General features: G+C 48.0%; 1 protein-coding gene across 6 annotated transcripts in view; it reads right to left on the bottom strand.

The window, feature by feature from the left end:
• Positions 1-21,533, bottom strand: part of abca1b (ATP-binding cassette, sub-family A (ABC1), member 1B) — a 28,947-nt gene continuing 7,414 nt past the window's right edge. For 2 of the 6 annotated variants that reach the window (XM_040173365.2, XM_078101637.1), the window contains exons 7-49: positions 20,469-20,672; positions 19,705-19,794; positions 18,414-18,654; positions 18,182-18,321; positions 17,973-18,089; positions 17,667-17,855; positions 17,225-17,430; positions 16,632-16,808; positions 15,714-15,936; positions 14,979-15,200; positions 14,692-14,896; positions 14,402-14,515; positions 14,084-14,258; positions 13,840-13,971; positions 13,489-13,766; positions 13,195-13,415; positions 12,786-12,861; positions 12,460-12,710; positions 12,082-12,133; positions 10,731-10,856; positions 10,380-10,528; positions 10,167-10,291; positions 9,883-9,981; positions 9,443-9,632; positions 9,255-9,349; positions 9,104-9,136; positions 8,911-9,016; positions 8,648-8,722; positions 8,350-8,519; positions 7,639-7,816; positions 7,428-7,543; positions 7,040-7,184; positions 6,640-6,763; positions 6,365-6,494; positions 6,129-6,255; positions 4,450-4,512; positions 4,188-4,294; positions 3,560-3,701; positions 3,349-3,483; positions 1,674-1,777; positions 1,470-1,562; positions 1,146-1,389; positions 1-1,024 (exon numbers count right to left, since the gene is read on the bottom strand). In XM_040173365.2, the coding sequence (XP_040029299.2) occupies positions 890-1,024; positions 1,146-1,389; positions 1,470-1,562; positions 1,674-1,777; positions 3,349-3,483; positions 3,560-3,701; positions 4,188-4,294; positions 4,450-4,512; positions 6,129-6,255; positions 6,365-6,494; positions 6,640-6,763; positions 7,040-7,184; positions 7,428-7,543; positions 7,639-7,816; positions 8,350-8,519; positions 8,648-8,722; positions 8,911-9,016; positions 9,104-9,136; positions 9,255-9,349; positions 9,443-9,632; positions 9,883-9,981; positions 10,167-10,291; positions 10,380-10,528; positions 10,731-10,856; positions 12,082-12,133; positions 12,460-12,710; positions 12,786-12,861; positions 13,195-13,415; positions 13,489-13,766; positions 13,840-13,971; positions 14,084-14,258; positions 14,402-14,515; positions 14,692-14,896; positions 14,979-15,200; positions 15,714-15,936; positions 16,632-16,808; positions 17,225-17,430; positions 17,667-17,855; positions 17,973-18,089; positions 18,182-18,321; positions 18,414-18,654; positions 19,705-19,794; positions 20,469-20,672 (6,324 nt within the window). In that variant the 3' untranslated portion in view covers positions 1-889. Of the gene's footprint in view, positions 1,025-1,145; positions 1,390-1,469; positions 1,563-1,673; positions 1,778-3,348; positions 3,484-3,559; positions 3,702-4,187; positions 4,295-4,449; positions 4,513-6,128; positions 6,256-6,364; positions 6,524-6,639; positions 6,764-7,039; positions 7,185-7,427; positions 7,544-7,638; positions 7,817-8,349; positions 8,520-8,647; positions 8,723-8,910; positions 9,017-9,103; positions 9,137-9,254; positions 9,350-9,442; positions 9,633-9,882; positions 9,982-10,166; positions 10,292-10,379; positions 10,529-10,730; positions 10,857-12,081; positions 12,134-12,459; positions 12,711-12,785; positions 12,862-13,194; positions 13,416-13,488; positions 13,767-13,839; positions 13,972-14,083; positions 14,259-14,401; positions 14,516-14,691; positions 14,897-14,978; positions 15,201-15,713; positions 15,937-16,631; positions 16,809-17,224; positions 17,431-17,666; positions 17,856-17,972; positions 18,090-18,181; positions 18,322-18,413; positions 18,655-19,704; positions 19,795-20,468; positions 20,673-20,809; positions 21,026-21,533 lie in introns of those variants that run through there. The other 4 variants (XM_078101639.1, XM_078101638.1, XR_013467455.1 and 1 more) reach the window with 4 other exon arrangements.

Below are 21,533 nucleotides of genomic sequence, written 5' to 3'. Positions count from 1 at the left end.
GTGGATTTATTTCTTTTATTGAGGTGTTTGGGTCGGTAACATTAAATAAACATGGCGATCAGTGCAAACACGAGCCGAGGGTGTGAACAGGTAACGTGCCGAGGAGGCGGAGCTCCGTCAGTCGGATTGATCAGCTGTTCCACTATTCAATACTCTTAAGGTATTTCACTGCTTTGCATCCTTCCTCTAAAGAAAAACCAATCCAGTCTTGGTCCAATCCCAGTGCCCCGTGACCTCTCAGTACCTCTCAGGGACTCGCCTGGTCGGAGGTTGAGTGTGCGAGTCTGTGAGGGCTTTAAAAGGTGTCACCATGACAACCTCACACGTCATGTGATTCACAACTGAGGGGAGTGATTTAATACTTGTTTTGCATTTGAAATGTGACTCCTTGCTGCTAAGATGAGGTCATTTTAAATGTTTTTACTAATCTTTGTCAAAACTCGGCGTTGTGACGGTGGGGAACCGAATCCGGACAGAGTGAGGGGGGCGGATTGGGGATTGGGCCTCAGTCTTCTTCTTTGTGCAGCACTTTGCATTGGGCACGTTGATTGGCTGTTAAACACTACAGGAAACCGAACTGCCCCGCCAAAATAAGACAAATCGCACTCTGCTTCAGCTACACATAAATAAAACAGAATTAATCGTTTTCTAAAAGTGATCGTTGCAGTTGAGCCGTCGGCCAGTGATTCATATTCTTCCTCGTTGGTTTGGAGAAACAAAGTAGCTACAGAGTTCATCAGAGCAGGAGACAAATCACAGGCGCTATCTAAGTGTCTGATGGGCGGCGGCTCCACGGAGAATCATTTGCATTGACTGGCACGAGGCGGTGGGTGACTCCGCCCACACGTGTGACATCACGACAGATGAGGAGGCATGGTCTATGAGATGATCACATGACGCTCTCCTTTAGCATGACCTCCCCCCCAGAAGCTCCCGGGGGGACCTCGATGACGACGTCTCGGCGCCGCACCGAGTCTTTGGAGTGGTAGTCGTCACTCTGGTCCTTGGCGAAGTTCACAAACACCTGGAATCAAAAGCCCCGACCAACAAGATCATTAGGAAGTCTACTTTCTACCTGTTCAGGTGTGTTTGTGTGAGTGTCTAGTCTTTCTACCTGCTGAGGTGTGTGTGTGTGTCTAGTCTACCTGATCCAGGGTGGTCTGGGTGACGGAGTAATCCTCAATCCTCAGCAGCTCCTTGTTCTTGGCGAGGATGGAGAAGATGTGGGTGAGGGAGGTGAGAGAAGATGGAAGCTGGTACTGCAGCATGTTCCTGTGCTTCTCCTTCAGCGTGCTGCCGCTCAACTCACTCTCAATGAACTTCATGACGGGCTGAAGGTCACTGTCCGGCCCCCCCACCCGCAGGATGATGGTGTACCCATCACCAAACCTGGTATAGAGAATCACCATTGCATCACCTGACCTGTAAAGTGTATCACCTGAGGGAGAAGGAGGACATCCTCATGCTACCTGTTCTTCAGGTGCTGAACGCTGCCGAGACATCTGAACCTCCCGTTTACCATGATGGCCATCCTGGTACACAGAGCCTCACACTCCTCCATGCTGGGACAAGGAGACAAGGTGTAAGGGGACAGCATGTTGTAAAGGGACATGGTGAGGACACGGTACAAGGGGACAGGGGGAGAAGCCGTTATGGGGGACAGGGTCTCCTACCTGTGGGAGGTGAGGACCACGGAGCGTCCCTCCTTGATGATGCTGTGGATGCAGTTCCACAGGGCCCGGCGGGCTTTGGGGTCCATGCCGGTTGTGGGCTCGTCCTGTAACCACAACAACAGAAAGGTTGAGGTCGGCCCAAAGGTGGTGCCGGGGGCCATCTTCTGTGCTATGTCTTTCTTCTTCTCTCCCCGGAAATCAGCAACTGATTCAACCCCCCCTCTCACTGCTGATTGGCTACGATTGCTCTGATGCTGCTGTGTAACTTTAACACTGTAGGCGCTATATCTGCTTCTCCCCCCCCTCCTCCTCCTACTTTTCCTATTCCTCCTACCCTCCTCTTCTTCATCCTCTTCATCAACACACTCCTTGAGACACCTGGGCCTTGTTCCTCGTATGTGGTTCAACTAGGTCCTAAAACCTCTTAAGAAACCTACTCCAGACTGGACTACTGTAATTCTTCAGGCTGCTCTTGTAAATCTCTTAAGCCTCCCCAGTTGATTCAGAATGCTGCAGCACGTGTATTAACAAGAACTAAGAAAAGGGATCATATCACTCCTGTATTAACTTCTCTGCACTGGCTCCCTGTTAAATCAAGAATAGATTTTAAGGTACTTCTCCTCACCTACAAGGCACTTGCTGGTGAGGCACCGTCTCAGAGAACCAAGATTCTCGTTGCTGCTGGATACCATCTTATAACAGCATATTGCCCTACCAGAGAGCTGCGCTCCATAGATCCTGGTTGCTTGTTGTTCCGACAGTCTTAAAAACCGAGATGGGAGCCAAAGCCTTCAGTTATCAAGCTCCTCTTTTGTGGAACCAGCTCATTTAAGATGAAGCTTAAAACTTTCCTCTTTGATTGTGCCTATAGTTAGGGCTGGCTCAGGTTAGCACGGACCAGCCCTTAGTTAAGCTGCTATGGGCTGAGACTGCTGGGGGACTTCTTAGGACACACCGAGCTCCTCTCTCACTCCAGTTTGTCCCCTATCATTATAACAGGGAGGCGCCCCACCACCTGAAAAAGTGTATATGTATATTTCCACACACGGCTGTTCCACACTGACATGTCGCAAATATGTTCGTGCACCATGTCCCTTGCAGCAGCGGGGCAGAGAGCACCAGAGTGACTTACACCACTAAATATTAATCACAGTATTATTACTGTCATCATAAACCAACATTACAGGCTTCTGTGGATGGTGGTTCACTCTGATGGTGGTGGTCCCTGCAGTGGTCTTGCCCTACACATGGCTCACTACACGCAATATTTGAATCATTTCTTGATTTGCCAAACTTGCTTCATGGAACTGAAAACCCCGACTTATGTAATCTTATCCTAAAAATGATCCGGCTAACTCAGTTAGCCATGTACGAGCAACGGCCCAGATCAACGTAATAGTGTGTGTGTGCATATGTATTGTGTATATATTGTATGTTTAGTGTGTATATATGGTGTGTTTTGTGTAAGCATATTGTACAGTGTGTATATATTGTGTGTACTATATATTGTATATGTATGGTGTGTTAATATTCTTTGTACTGTGTACGTATGATGTTTACTGTGTATATATGTTGTGTTTTGTGTATGTATTATGTGTACTGAGTACATATTGTGTATATAGTTACATGTGGTGTGTTTTGTGTACGGTTTACATATTGTGTGTATTGTGGGTACCAGGAAGACGACGGGCGGCGCTCCGATCAGAGACATGGCCGTGGACAGCTTCCTCATGTTTCCGCCGCTGTAGCTTCCTGCTGCTTTCTCAGCGTACTTCATCAGACCCAGCTTCCTGATGCCCCACTCTGCCACCTGTCAATCAAAGGGCATCATCACAACCTCATGGTGACATCATCATCACGGCGGCGGTGACCTCGCTCTGACTCACATCACAGACTTGTCCCTCGGGGACCCCCCTGAGGACGGCGTAGAGCTCCAGGTGCTCTCTTCCTGTCAGCAGCTCGTTGATGGAGTCAAACTGAGGACAGTACCCCATGTGCTGGTGGACGGAGTCGATCTCCCTCAGGATGCTACACACAGACACACACATCAACAACGCAGCGGCTTAAAGGTGAAGCAAGCTCAACGAGCCATGCTACATATACCCTAGTACTTATATCATGTACTCCCAGGTATATCGTCGTGGCGCAGGGGTTAGAGAAGGTGTGCTGGAAAGCACAAGGTTGGTGGTTCAATTCCAGGCTGCCCCATGTTCCATGTCGAAGTGTCCCTGAGCAAGACACCTAACCCCTAATTGCTCCCCGGGCAAAAATGTGAAAAAGCCGTGTGTTTAAAGTGTGATGTAAGTCGCTTTGGATAAAAGCGTCTGCTAAATGACCTGTAATGTAATAAATACTGCACTCTTAAATACTCTGGTATTCATGATGTACTCTTTGCTTCTAAGTTCTTTTAGTTTAGAAGTCGTCGGCTTAAAGTTCATCTTCGTAGCAAATCTGCTGTGTTTGGCGGCAGTAACCACGGCAACAGGCCTAACAACAGACCCCAGGTCAGCTCACCTCTTCCCAGCCAAGAAAGCCTCTCCACTGGTCACCAGTGTGTCTCCAGTCAGCATCTTAAAGGTGGTCGTCTTCCCAGCACCATTAACCCCAAGCAGCCCGAAGCACTACACACACACACACACACACACACACACGGACACAATGATAAATGGTCTGTACTTCATGACATCATTCACACCCCGATGACAGTAGCTACGTTAGAGAGAGAGAGGGGGACCCACACACACACACACACACACACAGTTGTTATTGTTGTTACCTCTCCAGGAGGAATCCCGACACAAAGTCGATCCACAGCCGGCTTCTGTTTCCTTTCAAACACCTGCGGGACATTTATGTGTTAAAGAAAGGTTACAGTCAAAGTGAATGTGTGTCTGTCTGTGTGTGTCTGTGTGTGTCTCTGTGTGTGTCTCTGTGTGTGTCTGTGTATGTCTGTGTGTGTCTCTGTGTGTGTCTGTGTGTGTCTCTGTGTGTGTCTCTGTGTGTGTCTGTGTATGTCTGTGTGTGTCTCTGTGTGTGTCTGTGTGTGTCTCTGTGTGTGCGTCTGTGTGGGTCTGTGTGTGTCTGTGTGTGTCTGTGTGCGTCTGTGTGGGTCTGTGTGTGTCTGTGTGCGTCTGTGTGTGTCTGTGTGTGTCTCACCTGGGTTCTTATCTCAACCTGCTTTGCAGCTTCTCATAACTGACACGGACAATGTCCTTCACACGTGTATAAAAACTCAGCGTTGTTACTGCTCGGAGACGTCATTCCACAGAGCGCCGTGATACGTGTGTGTGTTTGACCTCTTGCTTGCAAGCAATAAATGGACTTTTTGCAACTTTGATCATTCATCAAGACTCTGTTTTATCAGACGAATCATTCTCTTCTACCGAGCTTTTATTGAAATATTCCACAACAGTCTCTGTGAGTGTCTGTGTGTGTCTGTGTATGTCTCTGTGTGTGTCTCTGTGAGTGTCTGTGTATGTCTCTGTGTGTGTCTCTGTGAGTGTCTGTGTGTGTCTCTGTGTGTGTCTGTGTGTGTCTGTGTATGTCTCTGTGTGTGTCTCTGTGAGTGTCTGTGTGTGTCTGTGTATGTCTCTGTGTATGTCTCTGTGTGTGTCTCTGTGTGTGTCTGTGTGTGTCTGTGTGTGTCTGTGTATGTCTCTGTGTGTGTCTCTGTGAGTGTCTGTGTGTGTCTGTGTGTGTCTGTGTATGTCTCTGTGTGTGTCTCTGTGAGTGTCTGTGTGTGTCTCTGTGTGTGTCTCTGTGTGTGTCTGTGTATGTCTCTGTGTATGTCTCTGTGTGTGTCTCTGTGAGTGTCTGTGTGTGTCTGTGTATGTCTCTGTGTGTGTCTCTGTGAGTGTCTGTGTGTGTCTCTGTGTGTGTCTCTGTGTGTCTCTCTGTGTGTGTCTGTGTATGTCTCTGTGTATGTCTCTGTGTGTGTCTCTGTGAGTGTCTGTGTGTGTCTGTGTATGTCTCTGTGTGTGTCTCTGTGAGTGTCTGTGTGTGTCTCTGTGTGTGTCTCTGTGTGTCTCTCTGTGTGTGTCTGTGTATGTCTCTGTGTATGTCTCTGTGTGTGTCTCTGTGAGTGTCTGTGTGTGTCTGTGTATGTCTCTGTGTGTGTCTCTGTGAGTGTCTGTGTGTGTCTCTGTGTGTGTCTCTGTGTGTCTCTCTGTGTGTGTCTGTGTATGTCTCTGTGTGTGTCTCTGTGAGTGTCTCTGTGTGTCTCTCTGTGTGTGTCTGTGTATGTCTCTGTGTATGTCTCTGTGTGTGTCTCTGTGAGTGTCTGTGTGTGTCTGTGTATGTCTCTGTGTGTCTCTCTGTGTGTGTCTGTGTATGTCTCTGTGTGTGTCTCTGTGAGTGTCTGTGTGTGTCTCTGTGTGTGTCTCTGTGTGTCTCTCTGTGTGTGTCTGTGTATGTCTCTGTGTGTGTCTCTGTGAGTGTATGTCTCTGTGAGCCTACCTTGGTGAGCTGACGGAGCTCTAGGATGTCCCCATGTCCCAGACCCTGGACAATCCTCTGCCTCTCTCGGGCTACGTCCTCGTCCTCGTCCCCCAGTGGTCCCAGTTTAGTGAGTGTACTGACTGGCCTATTGAAGGACGCACACAGCCCAGATAGTACTTCTACATGTAGTACTGTGTACATGTAGTACTGTGTAGAACGTGTAGCACTGTGTACTGGTCTGTAGTACTGTGTACCTGGGTTTGATGAAGAACCTGTACTGGATGAGGAGGGTGATGATGAAGAAGACGACTCCCTCCACGGCCATCGCAAATAGGTTCTTTCCCACCATGTCCCACTCCAGAGGAGAGCGTAAGCGGTTCTCACCTGAAACATCCACCCGTACACAGGAAGAACTACACCTTAACTGTGACAGTGTACAGTGAGAACTACGCCTCCACCTAAGAGATGGACACATTTCTCAAAATAAAATAATCTGAGCGTGTTAAAGAGGAGAGTGTGTGTGTGTTACCAAATCTCTCCAGGGCATCGGCCATTGCCTGGTTCTTCACCATGTCGATGAGTCCTCGACCGAGACAGAAGTGAGGAAAGATGAGGAGAACATTCTTCAAGATGTCGTTAATTCCCCCAATCTCCTGAAAATAAATAACAAATCCATGTTTACTGGATTTGAGATGAATCCTGGTCTTCACATTAAAACTGTACTTGAGATGAATCCTGGTCTTCACATTAAAACTGTACTTGAGATGAATCCTGGTCTTCACATTAAAACTGTACTTGAGATGAATCCTGGTCTTCACATTAAAACTGTACTTGAGATGAATCCTGGTCTTCACATTAAAACTGTACTTGAGATGAATCCTGGTCTTCACATTAAAACTGTACTTGAGATGAATCCTGATTCTACGCACGTTGTTTCCGAACAGCTCCATGACGAAGGTGGAGATGCTGCCGTTGATGCCGATGAGGATGTTGACACTGGTGAGGACCACATAGGCCGTGCTGGGGATCTGGAAGAAGAAGGAGGCTGGGTACATCAGAGGAGTGATGGACCAGCTGCGAACAAGAAAACAGGAGAAGATTCTGTCAGAGAACTTAAAGCTTCCTGAGAACAAAATGAGTGACGGATCCAAATCCGCCCAAAAGATGTACGGTTAGATTAGAATCATTTAATATGAGATAACTGCTGTAGTACTGTGTACTATTACTGTGTATCTGTACTGTGAACCAGTACTGTGTACTATTACTGTGTATCTGTACTGTGTACTAGTACTGTGAACCAGTACGGTGTACCAGTACCCATAGAGCAGCAGCAGCAGAGCGAGCACCGGCAGGTTAGTGGATGAAACGTAGGCTTGTTGTTGGAAACAGATGAAGATGACAACGACCAGCGTTGCCGGGACGACGTAGTTACACTGTGGAGAGACAAAAACAACATCAACAAGGATGATGCACACACACGCTACACACTTCCCTTTGGATGGATGATAGGGACGGGATCTTTGCTCACCATGTCCCAGGTGAAGTTGGCCACCCAGTAGAGCAGCGGCTGCACTCCGCTGATGAACTGCATGTGTTTGGCTTTACTGACTCGCTCCTGGATGAGGAAAACCACAAAGCTAGCTGGAACGAAGGACATGGCGAAGATCACACAGATGGACACCAGCACGTCCACAGAGGTCGTTACCCTGGAGACAGGACAAAAGGTAAACAATGGACCGTTCTCTCAGTCTCAGGTGTACTTCCTGTCTAGTTACTGATATCAGGTGTGCTTTCTTTCAAGAGAGTCAGCAGTACTTCCTACAGGTGAGTACTCCCAGTTATTCTGTTGTTCAGGTGACAAGGCTCATGTGCACTTCTTGTGGTCTGACTAGTCCCAGGTGTACTTCCTGTTTGGTGAGGCTTAGGGTTAGGCTTAGAGTCTTAGGCTGGACTTTTTGCTTAGGAAAGTTCCTCACTGATTGAAATGAAGTGAAGTAGTGGAAGTGGCGCCATGATGAGAGCTGTTTGAATTCTCTAATGCTAAGGAAAGGAGCTTCAATGCTTCCTAACTTATCTCCTTTAGCAAAGGAAACACCGTCCTTTACGAAAGGAAAGGAGATAATTCCCTCCCACAATTCTTTGCGGCAGCAAATAGTGATGTGTCGAATAGGCGTTAGGAGGTCATTTCTTGAATCTAGTTACTAGTCTCAGGTGTACTTCCTGTTACGTGAGTACTCACAGAGCCACCTGTGACAGCTGTTCCTTGGTGAGGTTCAGAGGATGGTTGAAGGCCCTGATGCCGTACAAGTGTGGGTCCTTCCCTTCAGGTAGGTTTGCTCTCAGGATGCCGTTGTTCATCACGTTGATGAACGCTCCAATGCTGTGCCAGCCTTTGTTGTTAAACCAGATCTGAAGACGGTTCACACACGTTATTCATTAATCACTTGTTGTAATAATAAAAACACTGGTTCGGTAGAAACAGACACATCCTGAATCTTTCAACCACTTTGTAGGGACGTCAATCATCTGATTCTCACCTTTACATTGTTCTTTGTGTCCAAACCGTTGATAAAACCTGAGAGACTGTCGAGGAATCGATCTGCTGCCGCTCCCTGAAACAAGGAGTTCAACATTGTCTGCACTTCATCTAGATAGTTTGTGTAGACAAGGGTTGCCCACAGATTTTCGGCTCCCAACCTACTTTTCAATCGACTGAGTCATAGTGATCTACCCCACCTGCCGGCCGGTCCCCATAATAATACTAATACTAACGAGTAGTAGCAGGTTTACTTAAACTGACCTTCTGCAGCTCAAAGATCTTTCTGACTCGTTCAATGGCATCGTCAATCTCATTGGCCGGCGGGAGGACCTGAGTGCTCCTGGCGCCCAATGAAAAGCCTCCGTACCTGCAAAGAGAAAAAGAAGATCAACGTGTGACAAAGAGGAAACAAGATTTGTCGTTTCAAAATAATAGCATGAAGAAAAACACTAACCTGAACTCATTCACCCAAACTTTGTTCTTCAGACTGTGAACAGAAAGCAGCTTTTAGTCACCACTGTGTGCTGTGTACTTTTGTGTGTAGTGTATCTGACGTGTTTCTACGGCGTATTTTTGTGTATATGTACTACAGTGTATTCACTCACCTCTTGCCGATGATCTGAGCGTATGTTTTCACCAGGTAGTCTGAGATGTTTCTTCCTGTCAGGTTCTGCAGAGTATCGTTTGCGCTCAGCTTCATCTGAAAAACATGAGTAATACCTGTAAATCATGTACTTTAATACATATAATAACAGAGGCTTAATGATTCTGGTTTGGGGTCAGGTGGTCTGACCTCGGGGGGTGGCAGTCCTCCGGCTCCAGCGGGGCAGTGCGGCAGCATCTTCTTCTTGTCGTCACAGCTGCAGAAGCAGGCGGGGGACGGGTCCTCCATGGTCCAGTTGGAGGAGCTGAAGAGCTGCTGGAGGCTTTCAGGGACTTCAGGAACATTCCAATCCTCATCGCCCATCGTACAGGGAGCTTCTCTGAGGACCAGCACAGCATCATCAATGATCAGAGGAAATGAGTGATTAATGAACCCATAAGCATCCAGGTCAAGGGAAGAGAAGGTTACAGATTGTATTACATTCTATTTGTGTTGTCTATTTAGTATATTGCATTACATTATCTATCTATATCTATATATAGATATAGACATATATAGATAGATATAATAGGAATGATGGATATAGAGACAGTTGGGTAAATATCAAGCAGATTCACTTCTCTTCTTACGGGATGGGATGTCCGTCCATGCAGCGAGTCCCGAGGCCCGGCGAGTCCAGGAGAGAGTTCAATAACCTCTGCATGGTGGGGTCTCCAGGAGCATCGTCACTGACACACAAACAACACACACACACACAAAACACACAACACAAACGCACACAAAAAACACACGCACACACACTTTTGTTCAGTGCAATGTGGGGCGGTTGTGTACATTGTGGTGTAGTTGTTTACAGTGCGGGTAGTTTAGTGTACATTGCGGGTTGCTGTGTATACTGTGGGTAGTTGTGTACCTGATGAAGGTCACCTGGTCCTCATACATCCAGGGCTGCAGCTCCAGACTCGGGTATTTCCCAAACGGTGGAACAATGAGACTGAAGACGAGAGCGATGCACACAAACACAGCAGGGAGGACAATCTGCAACAATCACATGAACATGATTTGATCATACGTGCACAACTATTAAATACATTAAATATATGAAATGAATCTAAATCCTCAGCACCTGAGCGAAGAAGCCCTTCCTGGAGCGCCGAGCATACAAAAATCGTTTCCACATCAGAGCAACAAACTGCTGCTTCTTCAGACTCCAGCCGGTCACCTGATAGGAGCCTTTACCATCAGTATAGTTCAACCAGTCCTTCTCCCTGCACTCTGAGGGGTCACACGGGTCACACAGGTCACATGAGGTCACACAGGTCACATGATGCAAATGATTCTAAGCAGGAATGTATGTACTTGTATGTGTTTTACCTTGATTTGAATGAAATATTATTAGCTGAAGCCCAGAAGAAGCCGAGTAACAGATCACAAGGTAAGGAACAGATCTGTATGACACAAACACATGTGTGTTTACCTGGATCACCGTCCGACTCGTTGCAGTTGTTGTCGTCGTCCTCGGTTAAAGGTCTGAGGCAGCTCTGATGGTCTCCTCCACCAAAGGCATGAGTCCTCCTCCGCCTCCGGACAGGAAAGGTACCATCTGAACACCCCTCACCCCCACACACACGTCACACACGTCACACACGTCACACACACCACACACGTCACACACGTCACACACACACGTCACACACACACGTCACACACACGTCACACACGTCACACACGTCACACACGTCACACACGTCACACACACCACACACGTCACACACGTCACACACACACGTCACACACACACGTCACACACACGTCACACACGTCACACACGTCACACACGTCACACACACACGTCACACACACACGTCACACACACGTCACACGTCACACACATCACACACACGTCACACACGTCACACACATGTCACACGTCACACACACGTCACACACACACGTCACACACACACGTCACACACACGTCACACACACACGTCACACACACGTCACACACACGTCACACACATCACACACACATCACACACACGTCACACACACGTCACACACACGTCACACACACGTCACACGTCACACACACATCACACACACGTCACACACACGTCACACGTCACACACACGTCACACACACGTCACACACATCACACACACGTCACACACACGTCACACGTCACACACACGTCACACACACACGTCACACACACGTCACACACGTCACACACATGTCACACGTCACACACACGTCACACACACACGTCACACACACGTCACACGTCACACACACGTCACACACACGTCACACGTCACACACACGTCACACACATCACACACATCACACACACGTCACACACACACGTCACACACACGTCACACGTCACACACACACGTCACACACATCACACACACATCACACACGTCACACACATCACACACACATCACACACACGTCACACACATCACACACACGTCACACACACGTCACACACACATCACACACACGTCACACACACATCACACACACGTCACACACACGTCACACACATCACACACACGTCACACACACGTCACACGTCACACACACGTCACACACACACGTCACACACATCACACACACATCACACACGTCACACACATCACACACACATCACACACACGTCACACACATCACACACACGTCACACACACGTCACACACACGTCACACACACGTCACACACACATCACACACGCGTCACACACACATCACACACGCGTCATCGTACAGCACTGGATTTCAGACTTTTATTAATGTCAAGGTCAAAGGTCACTCCCCACCTGAAGGCACTTCAGTGTCGACTCCGTTGTCTTCAGCCACTTTCAGGAAAATCTACAAAGAAATATCTTTTTGTATTGATTTTATTTTTTTACCTATAAATATAGTATATACATACTTTATATACAGGAGGGTGAGTGACAAACGGACCACTTTGCGCAGGCTAAGCTAGCTGCTAGGAAAGCATCCCAACATCTACCCTGCAGAGGACACTACTGTGACGAAAAAAACTAAAACAAAAACAAACTTTTAATTGTGATATGTGCGATAAATTAGTTCATTTTTAAAAATATATATATGTGAGATTGTTGTATTCACACCTGCTGATAAATATGTCATTTTTTATGTTTAAATGGTTAAACTCTGACATTAAAACAAACCTCCTCCAGTGTGGTGTCCGACACTCCGTAACTGGAGATGCCGAGGTTGAGCAGCTTGAGGTCCAGGTCTTTGAAAAGTGCCACAAAGGCTCCGTCCTTAGCGGCGCTGTAGGGCAGGACGTAGGTCAGCTCGTGGCCCAGGTTCTCCACCAGCCGAGCGGCCGGGACGTGGCCCAAGATGAGACCCGAGACTAGGGTCGCATCGGGAGGCCCCAAGGGGACGGGGCAAATGGAGGCCGCAGGCCCGTTTTCTGAGGACATGAGAAACAGATCAGAAACACCTGGAGGTGAACAAATCAAACGCTCTGCACGAACAGAGAGCTCACCGATGGTGGTGGCCTCACTTTCATGTTCGCTGCCGAGTCCTGCGTCACTGCTGCTGACCGAGGTACTCTCCTCCTCCTACGCAGAGTACACAAGACAGAGTACTACGTTAGAGTACTACACATAGAGAGAGAGCAGAGTAGTGTGTTGAAATACCAAAGAGAGAGAGACAAATACTAAATAGTAAACTACTACAAAAATAGAGAAACAAATACTTTGTTAAAATACTACACAGATAGAAAAGAGTACTGTTGAAGACCTCAGTATATAAATCCTGGCTTTTTTAGATGAACCGGTTTCTTCTGTCACTGTACACCATAAAGGGAGACACTAAGACACCGTTCAGAGAGACATTGTTCACTTTGACACTGTACAGTGGGACACATTGTGCGGTGTAACTGCGGCAGAGACCTTCTTGGTGAAGGACACGGTGCTGGAGGAGTTTCTGCAGGAGCTCAGCGCCTGCTCGGGTTCCTTCTTCACCAGCGTCAGGTAGTAACCTGTCCCCAGCTGGTTCTTCAGGTACAGAGAGGAGCCCACGCAGCACAGCTTCCCGTGGGAGATGATGGCGATCCGGTCCCCCAAGATATCAGCCTCGTCCATGTGGTGTGTGGACAGGATGATGGTCCGACCTGAAGGAGACGGACCTTCATTCACAGTCCAGCTTCATAGGATAACCGTAATCGGCCTACCACAACGACTCACCCTGCCGGTACTTCAGCAGCAGATCCCAGATCCCTCTACGGGCGAAAGGGTCAACACCGGCAGTGGGTTCATCCAGGATCACAACCTTTGACCCCCCGACAAAGGCCAGCGCCACAGACAGTTTCCTCTGCATGCCTCCGGACAGCGCATTGGCCCTGGAGGTGCGTTTGTGGGGCAGCCCGGTGTCCTGCAGAATCTGCTCGATCTCACCTTTCACCTGCTGCTCCGACAGGCCTTTGAGCCGGCCGTAGAACCAGATGTGCTCCTCCACCGTCAGCCTGCAGAGGGGAACACGTTAAACAAAGTGACACCTCCAACCCCAGACCAAATGCGTTGTGTCTTAGGACTCACATGCTGAAGAGGACGTTGTGTTGAGGACACACTCCAAGATTTTGTCTGATGGCACTCAGCTCGGTCCGGATGTCTCTGCCGAGGATGTAGGCGGTACCAGAGGTGGGAGGGAACAGGCCAGTCAGGATGGACCTGCATGGACCGGATGGTTTCAATGAACACGTCTGTTTATGTACTTCACATATATAAGTACCTGTCTCTGATTCTGTACCTGTATAAGTACCTGTTCCTGTTCAATACTCACATAGTGGTGGTCTTCCCTGCTCCATTGTGTCCCAGGAAGGAGGTGATTTGTCCCTCGTAGAAGCCGAGCGTCAGTCCGTCCACAGCCAGCTTCTTCCCGTGGCGATACACCTTCACCAGATTCTCAATGTAGACACCAGGCTCCAGGTGAGACGGCTCCTCTTCTATACACACAGCTGGAGAGAAAAAACACACATTACCGCTTTGTCCAGGGAGTCCTTTTCAAATGAGAACTCTTATATTTATGGGTACAGATTTGTGGTTACTTTGAGTGCAGCTATCACCCCACTGTGGTGACTGAGAGCTACAGCAGCCTCACCTTCTGGGTTTTCCTTCTGGATCAGTGGACCTTTGTTGGACTTCCCATCTTTCTCTCCAAACCAGTAGGCCTTAGAGAAGGGGAAGTACCAGGCTCGAGGGATCCCGTACTGACCTGAGACAAGCAGAAAGTAGACCTTAGGCTCAGACTAAAGATAGTTTAGGGAATAACTGTGGAAGGATGTTAAAGTTATTTTAATCATCAGGGATTTCATGAAGTTTTAATGTTAGTGTGTTGTTTTCTTTCTTTAAGATTTGAGAATATCGTCTGTTGACTCTGAGTGCTCTCACCTGGAAACACGCCCTCGATGTACCAGGTAAGGACTCCGTACAGGAAGGAGTCGAAGTACATGATGACGATAGCTGTGCGGAGGCTGAAGTCGTCCTCCTCCATTGGACTGGAAACAAGGTTCTTCCACTGGATGCCGACTCCTTGCTCCTCAAACAGGGCGAAATACTCACAGCCAAATCCGAACGCCACGGGCGACAGGAGGCTCTGCGGAGGAGGAGACATGTGACTTACTCCGTGCAATAGCAACATTCCGTCAAGACAAAAAGCAAATTGCAAGATTTCTTACAGCGAAGACCTTGGCCCCGTAGCCGATGTAGTCCTGCCAGGCCACGCAGAGCACATAGGGCAGGTAGAGGGTGAAGTAGATGATTCCTCCGCAGGCGGCGGCAAGGTTGGCGCGGGCGAAGGCTGTGCTGAGGAGGAAGCACTGCATGATGGTTACCACGGCGAAAGATCCCAGGAAGAGGAAGACGACGCCGGGGTCGCTGTAGGGCAGCAGATTCCCCTTCTGTTTAGAGAGCAGAGAGCATAAACAAACCAGACAGAAATGTGCTGTCGAATAAGCATGAAACAATAACTAATCATCACAGCCAGTGGGAGAGTTAAAACCCACTACGGAGCTACGAGTCCCACAAGGCTCTGTGCTTGGACCCTTTCTATTCACCCTTAAAGGCTTACTCAAGGCAATACCATCAGAACAAGTGTTAAGAAATTATACACAATTATGTCTGTAGATATATCAAGCCAAACTTGTTGATGACGCCAAGCTAATAAATTGAAATTCTGTTTGACTTGAAGAATTAATTGCCAATTGATCAGGCGACGTCACATAGACATCATGGAACATTTACATCTAATCAGTTCAACGTAAAATATAAATTATTTTATTTTAGTCTACTTTATTTCACTCATTTCACTATTTCATCATTTTTTTTAGATTTAGATCTTGAATCTGGTTTCCGAAGCAAGATGCAGCAAATAAATAAAAAAACAGTAGAAGTACAGGTACATCAGTGCTCACCTTCAACAGCAGCACCAGCAGACCGGCGCTAACCAGCAGAGGAATTAGACTACTAATGAACCAGCTGAGCCACAATATGCCGTTGTTCAATCCCATGATCCTCATGGTCTCTTTCAGGCGAGCCTCCTTCTCGTACACAACACTCTTCAGGATGATCGCCACCGAGTACATCCACGCAAGGGTCATGAAGAGAGGCATGGAGCGGCTCATCACCCGCAGGAAGCTGTGAGGGGAGGGACAACAGTTAGGACGTCTTAGGACATGAATGACGAGTTAGGACATGAGGGTCAGGGTAGGTCATCAGGTTAGGACATGAAGGACAAGTTAGGACATGAGGGTCAGGTTAGGTCATCAGGTTAGGACATGAAGGACGAGTTAGGACATCAGGGTCAGGTTAGGTCATCGGGTTAGGACATGAAGGAGAAGTTAGGACATGAGGGTCAGGTTAGGTCATCGGGTTAGGACACAAAGAAGGGGTTAGGACATGAAGGACAAGTTAGGACATGAGGGTCAGGTTAGGTCATCGGGTTAGGACACAAAGAAGGGGTTAGGACATAAAGGACGGGTTGGGACATGAGCGTCAGATTAGGGCATGAGGTTAGGACATGAAGGACGGGTTGGGACATGAGCGTCAGATTAGAACATGAGGTTAGGACATGAAGGACGAGTTAGGACATAAAGGACGGGTTGGGACATGAGCGTCAGATTAGGGCATGAGGTTAGGACATGAAGGACGAGTTAGGACATAAAGGACGGGTTGGGACATGAGCGTCAGATTAGGGCATGAGGTTAGGACATGAAGGACGAGTTAGGACATAAAGGACGGGTTGGGACATGAAAGACAGGAAGGACAGGTGAGTACATGGAGGAAGGGTTAGGACATGAAGGACAGGTAAGGACATGGAGGACGGTTCTTACATGTCGTCCACGTAGCAGGGATAAGGCATCTGCTGAATATAGACGCCCGTCTTCTCCTTGGTGCCCGTCATTGCTCTTATGATACCTTGCTCTATAACGTCCTGCAGGTACGAGAACCCACCCCAGATGTACCGCATGTCCTCAAAAGGGTCGGCACGAGGACCTGGGTCCCAGTACCTGAAAAAGAGGAGGACAGACAACATGTTGTTTACCTTAAAAGCTAATCCTCTTCTGTCCAAAACATAGTAAATCCTATGTCTGAGTCTGTCCTATGTCTTACAGTAAGTGCCCCACGGCCGCTTACGGTAAGTTACTTCATCAAAGGTAAACAGCTACGGAGTTCAGCTAAATAAAAGTTTAATAAAAGTTAAAATCATTAACAGTGCAACTAAATGGGAAAATCAAAAGGTGGACTCTTAAATATTAGACACCTGTCATCTAAAGCTGTGTTAGTTCATCAATCAATTAATTAATCACCAATTCAATTCATTTAATTTTGTAAAGCCCAAAATCGCAAATTACAAATTGGCCTCAAAGGGATTTACAGTCTGTTTACATTAGAGTCACTTTAACACTTGATGTGTGTGTCTTACGCGTCTTTGATCTTATTGGTCCTCTCAACGTTGTCAATGTCCATGCGGATCTTGTAGTTGAGTTTGGCCGGCAGCTCAGTGGCGTTGGGGTCGACGTCCGGGAACACGATCCCTGCCCAGAACTTCTTGTCCTCCAGCAACACCATGGACTGGTCGACCATTCGCTCCTCGCTGGAGACCGGCTCCAACTTGTCCAGGTTCACACACTGACACACACAGACATACAGAGAGAGAGAGTCATGTGATCTTCATTCACCAACCACGGTCTGCATACCTGTCTGATCAAGGCCTGGTGCTCTAAACTTAAATCAAAGGATGTAGTCTACACACCATGTGATGGTTTATCACGACCCACACATCAGTGAACTGTGTGCTGTGTGTGTTCTCACCAGTCCAAGACAAACCCAAACTAAACATGTGTTCTGAAGCTGCCACCACTGACCTCCATGAAGCGTGAGATGCTCATGATGGCCTGGTCGGTGTCGTTGAACACCTCCCTCCAGGTGAGGGCGCCACCGGGGCCTTGGGCAACCCTCTTGGACAGGAAGTAGGAGACGTCGTCCACAGTCCAGTCGGTGTGGGTCAGCTGAGCGCTGAATAATCTGGCGGTGGCGTTGTTCTTTAGCAGGGTCTGAAGGAGAGACCAGGGCTCTTACATTTATATTTATAAGCATGAATATACAGACATAAATCACACAAATTGATAAAGGTGCAAATTAACAAGATAACATGTAGAGGCAGGCCTTACCCTGATCACGTCCATCTGCTCGCCGTTCTCCATGAAGCTCCAGATTTTGGGTCTTACCTCCTCCCACATCCCGCCCAGGTCCCTGAACACACCGAGCTCCTGGAAGGTCCGGTTCACCTGAATGCAGCACAAAGCGTTAAACATCCCTCGTCCCACCTGCAGACAGCAAGGACATACGTGACAAGTGAGTGTGACAAGTGATGACATACCTCGTGGATAACCCTCTGAGTGGCAGGAGTGTGGGGGGTGTACAGGATCTTCCCCATCAGCAGAGGCTTCAAAGCCTGCCAGATCATCCGGGACATTGGGTTGGAGTCCATGTTCCTTACCAAACTGTTGCAGTAGGGAGCTGGAGAACACACAGAATCATGTACATATAATTCACACGATCACACTCACACACACACACACACACACTCATACACGCACACGCGCACGTACTGGACGAGTTGTCGTAGAGGGACGTGGACTCGTCCTCGCTGCTGTTCTGGCTCCCGAACAGGGCCTTGTAGTTGCTGTCCTCGTACCAGTTGAGAGACTTGATCTGCAGGCCGCCTCCCTCCGGGTGACCGCACACGATCCTGGAGACAGCCTGGTACATGGCGCTGGGGGACGAGGTGGCGTTCTGCGTCAGGAACACAATCTCGTTCCTAAGGTCGATCCAGCTCTTCATGCCGGCCAGCTGACCCGGGATCAGAGAGAACGGTCACGTTAATCACCCCAATTAAGTTCTAGTATTTATTGCTTACTAAGGATGTCTGTCCTCACTAAAGACGTCTGTCTTCAGGAAGACAGCTGTCCTCATTAAGATGTCTGTCCTGACCATGAATTATAATTCCACAATAGACCTGACCTGTCCTCACTAGATATTTGCTGACAATGAGGACGTTGTGACTTCCCGTTTGTTGAAACTGCCGAAGTTGTCACATTTAAAAGTTCATGACATCAACGTTTGTTTCAACATTGTTTCTTCAGACACAGAAGAACACAACACCCTCCCTAAAGTACACAGTGTACTCCACTAAACATAGTATCTCTAAAGTACACAGTGTACTCCACTAAACATATTATCTCTAAAGTACACAGTGTACTCCACTAAACATAGTATCTCTAATGTACACAGTGTACTCCACTAAACATAGTATCTCTAAATTACACAGTGTACCCCACTAAACATATTATCTCTAAAGTACACAGTGTACTCCACTAAACATAGTATCTCTAAAGTACACAGTGTACTCCACTAAACATATTATCTCTAAAGTACACAGTGTACTCCACTAAACATAGTATCTCTAAAGTACACAGTGTACTCCACTAAACATATTATCTCTAAAGTACACAGTGTACTCCACTAAACATAGTATCTCTAAAGTACACAGTGTACTCCACTAAACATAGTGTACTTCAGGGACACTGGGCAGGGACACTGAGAGGTACACTATGAGGCACTCTGAGAGGGGTACCAAGAGGGACTCTGACAGGGACACTATCAGGTACTCTGAGAGGGACACTGAGGGGGACACTATGAGGGGACGTTGGATGTTTGTTGTTTGTTCAGACTGTAAAGTGAAGACCTGCTGAGAGTCTTTGTTCAGCTGGAACTCATCTGTCTTTCATCTGCACACAAAGACCTGAGATGCTGAGAGCTGCCAAATAAACCCAGTGAACCCGGTCGGCTCTACTGGAGGACACGTCTGTCCTTGTAGAGGGAACCAGGTGTGTGTCTCACCTCGACCGCCAGTGAACCCAGACTGTCCAGGAGGTGGTTGGTCGCCCTGGCAACCAGTTGGACGGCCTCGGGGTCGGCTCTCAAGTCCCTCTGAGAGACACAGATGGACACGTTAAAAAAAGTTCTGCAGAAGCTCCAAATCAAAAGGTATTGAGATAGTTTACTGCAGTAAAGCTACTAGTACTCACTGTAGTACAACTGTAGTACTACTCACTAAACTTTGAAAGTTTTTTTTCTGCTTTGAGTTCTGACAGAAGGTTTTTAAAGGATTTCGGCTTCCGTTGCCGCGGTAACATTTACTTTCACACAGTCAGTCAGCAGCTCGTAGATTTCTGCTCACAAAAGAGCCGCCGCCTCTCTGACTGGGGAAGAACGAGTCCTCCGGCTACAGAAAGCTGAGCCGGCAGAGGGACGGGCCGGGACACGCCTCTTCCCACTAAGAAAAACACCTTTACTGCGTGTCCTCAGAGGAAAACCACCCCCAGCACTTACTTTAACAACTCCTCGTGTTTCTGCAGCCAATAAGAGGAAAATGTATTGATGGGCTGACATTAAATGATCATGTGACCTTTAATCATAACTGCTGTTCTATTAAGACACTAGTCAATAATGAATGCTGGTGTTTTTATGGTGTTTTTTTAAGACTTTTTTTTACAATTGAACAACCGGTAAACATCTCGTATCAGCTGACTGCTGTCAGACATCTCCACCAATAAGAGCTCTGCCATGTGACCCGAGGCCCCCCTCAGCAAGTGTATTCTCACCTGCACAGGTTTTAGGAAGTCCAGGTTGCTGAGGAAGTGCTCCTCAGCCTGGTTCAGCCAGGTGCGCGGTGCCTCACAAAGGACTTTCTGTACCATCATCGACACCTGCTGGTCCGCGATGGTCACAAAGTCCCCCAGACGGCGCTCGCCCCCCTTCCTGGGACACATGTCTGATAGGTGAACTCCAAAACCTTTCAGTAGGACCTGCGAGGGATGGTACAAGAGGACAAACGTTAGTTGAATGTTTCTTATTCTATATTCAGAATACCACCTTCATTTCCCTTGTAACTTCCCTTGTAACTTTGTCTGAATGTTCGTCCTACCTCGACGGCCGCACCTACCAGGTAACCTGGCGAGGATCTGTGTTGGAACCTTGTCCTCTTACTACTGGAGTTCCTCAGGGTTCCGTCCTGGGTCCCCTCCTCTTCTCGCTCTACACCAAATCTCTTGGCGCTGTCATTCGCTCGCATGGCTTCTCCTACCACAGCTATGCCGATGACACCCAACTAATTCTCTCCTTCCCTCACTCGGATCTCTGCCTGTCTGGCTGACATCTCTCAGCCGCTCACCATCTGAAAATCAACCCCGACAAGACTGAACTACTTCTCTTTCCGGGAAAAGATTCTTGGACCCAGGACCTGATGGTTAACTTTGGCAACTTCGTGTTAACGCCCACTTTGACTGCAGGAACCTCGGCGTGACACTCGACAGCCGACTCTCCCTGACTCCCAACATCACTGACAACACGATCCTGTAGATACACGCTCTACAACATCAGGAGAACACGTCCTCTTCTCACTCAGAAGGCTGCCCAGGTACTGATTCAGGCTCTTCTCCCTCCTGGACTACTGTAACTCTCTCCTGCAGGTCTCCTGCTACCACCATTCCACCTCTGCAGCTCATCCAGAATGCAGCAGCTCCACTGGTCTTTAACCTTCCTAAGTTCTCCCACACTCCTCCACTCCTCTGCTCTCTTCACTGGTACCGGTGGCTCATCCAGTTCTAAACATGGTGCTCACGTACCAGGCTGTGAATGGATGGGGTCCAGCTTACATCCAGGACCTG

The sequence above is a fragment of the Gasterosteus aculeatus genome, chromosome 4, assembly GCF_964276395.1.
Source record: "Gasterosteus aculeatus chromosome 4, fGasAcu3.hap1.1, whole genome shotgun sequence".
NCBI lineage: Eukaryota > Metazoa > Chordata > Actinopteri > Perciformes > Gasterosteidae > Gasterosteus > Gasterosteus aculeatus.
This window is presented reverse-complemented; position numbering and strand designations above follow the sequence as displayed.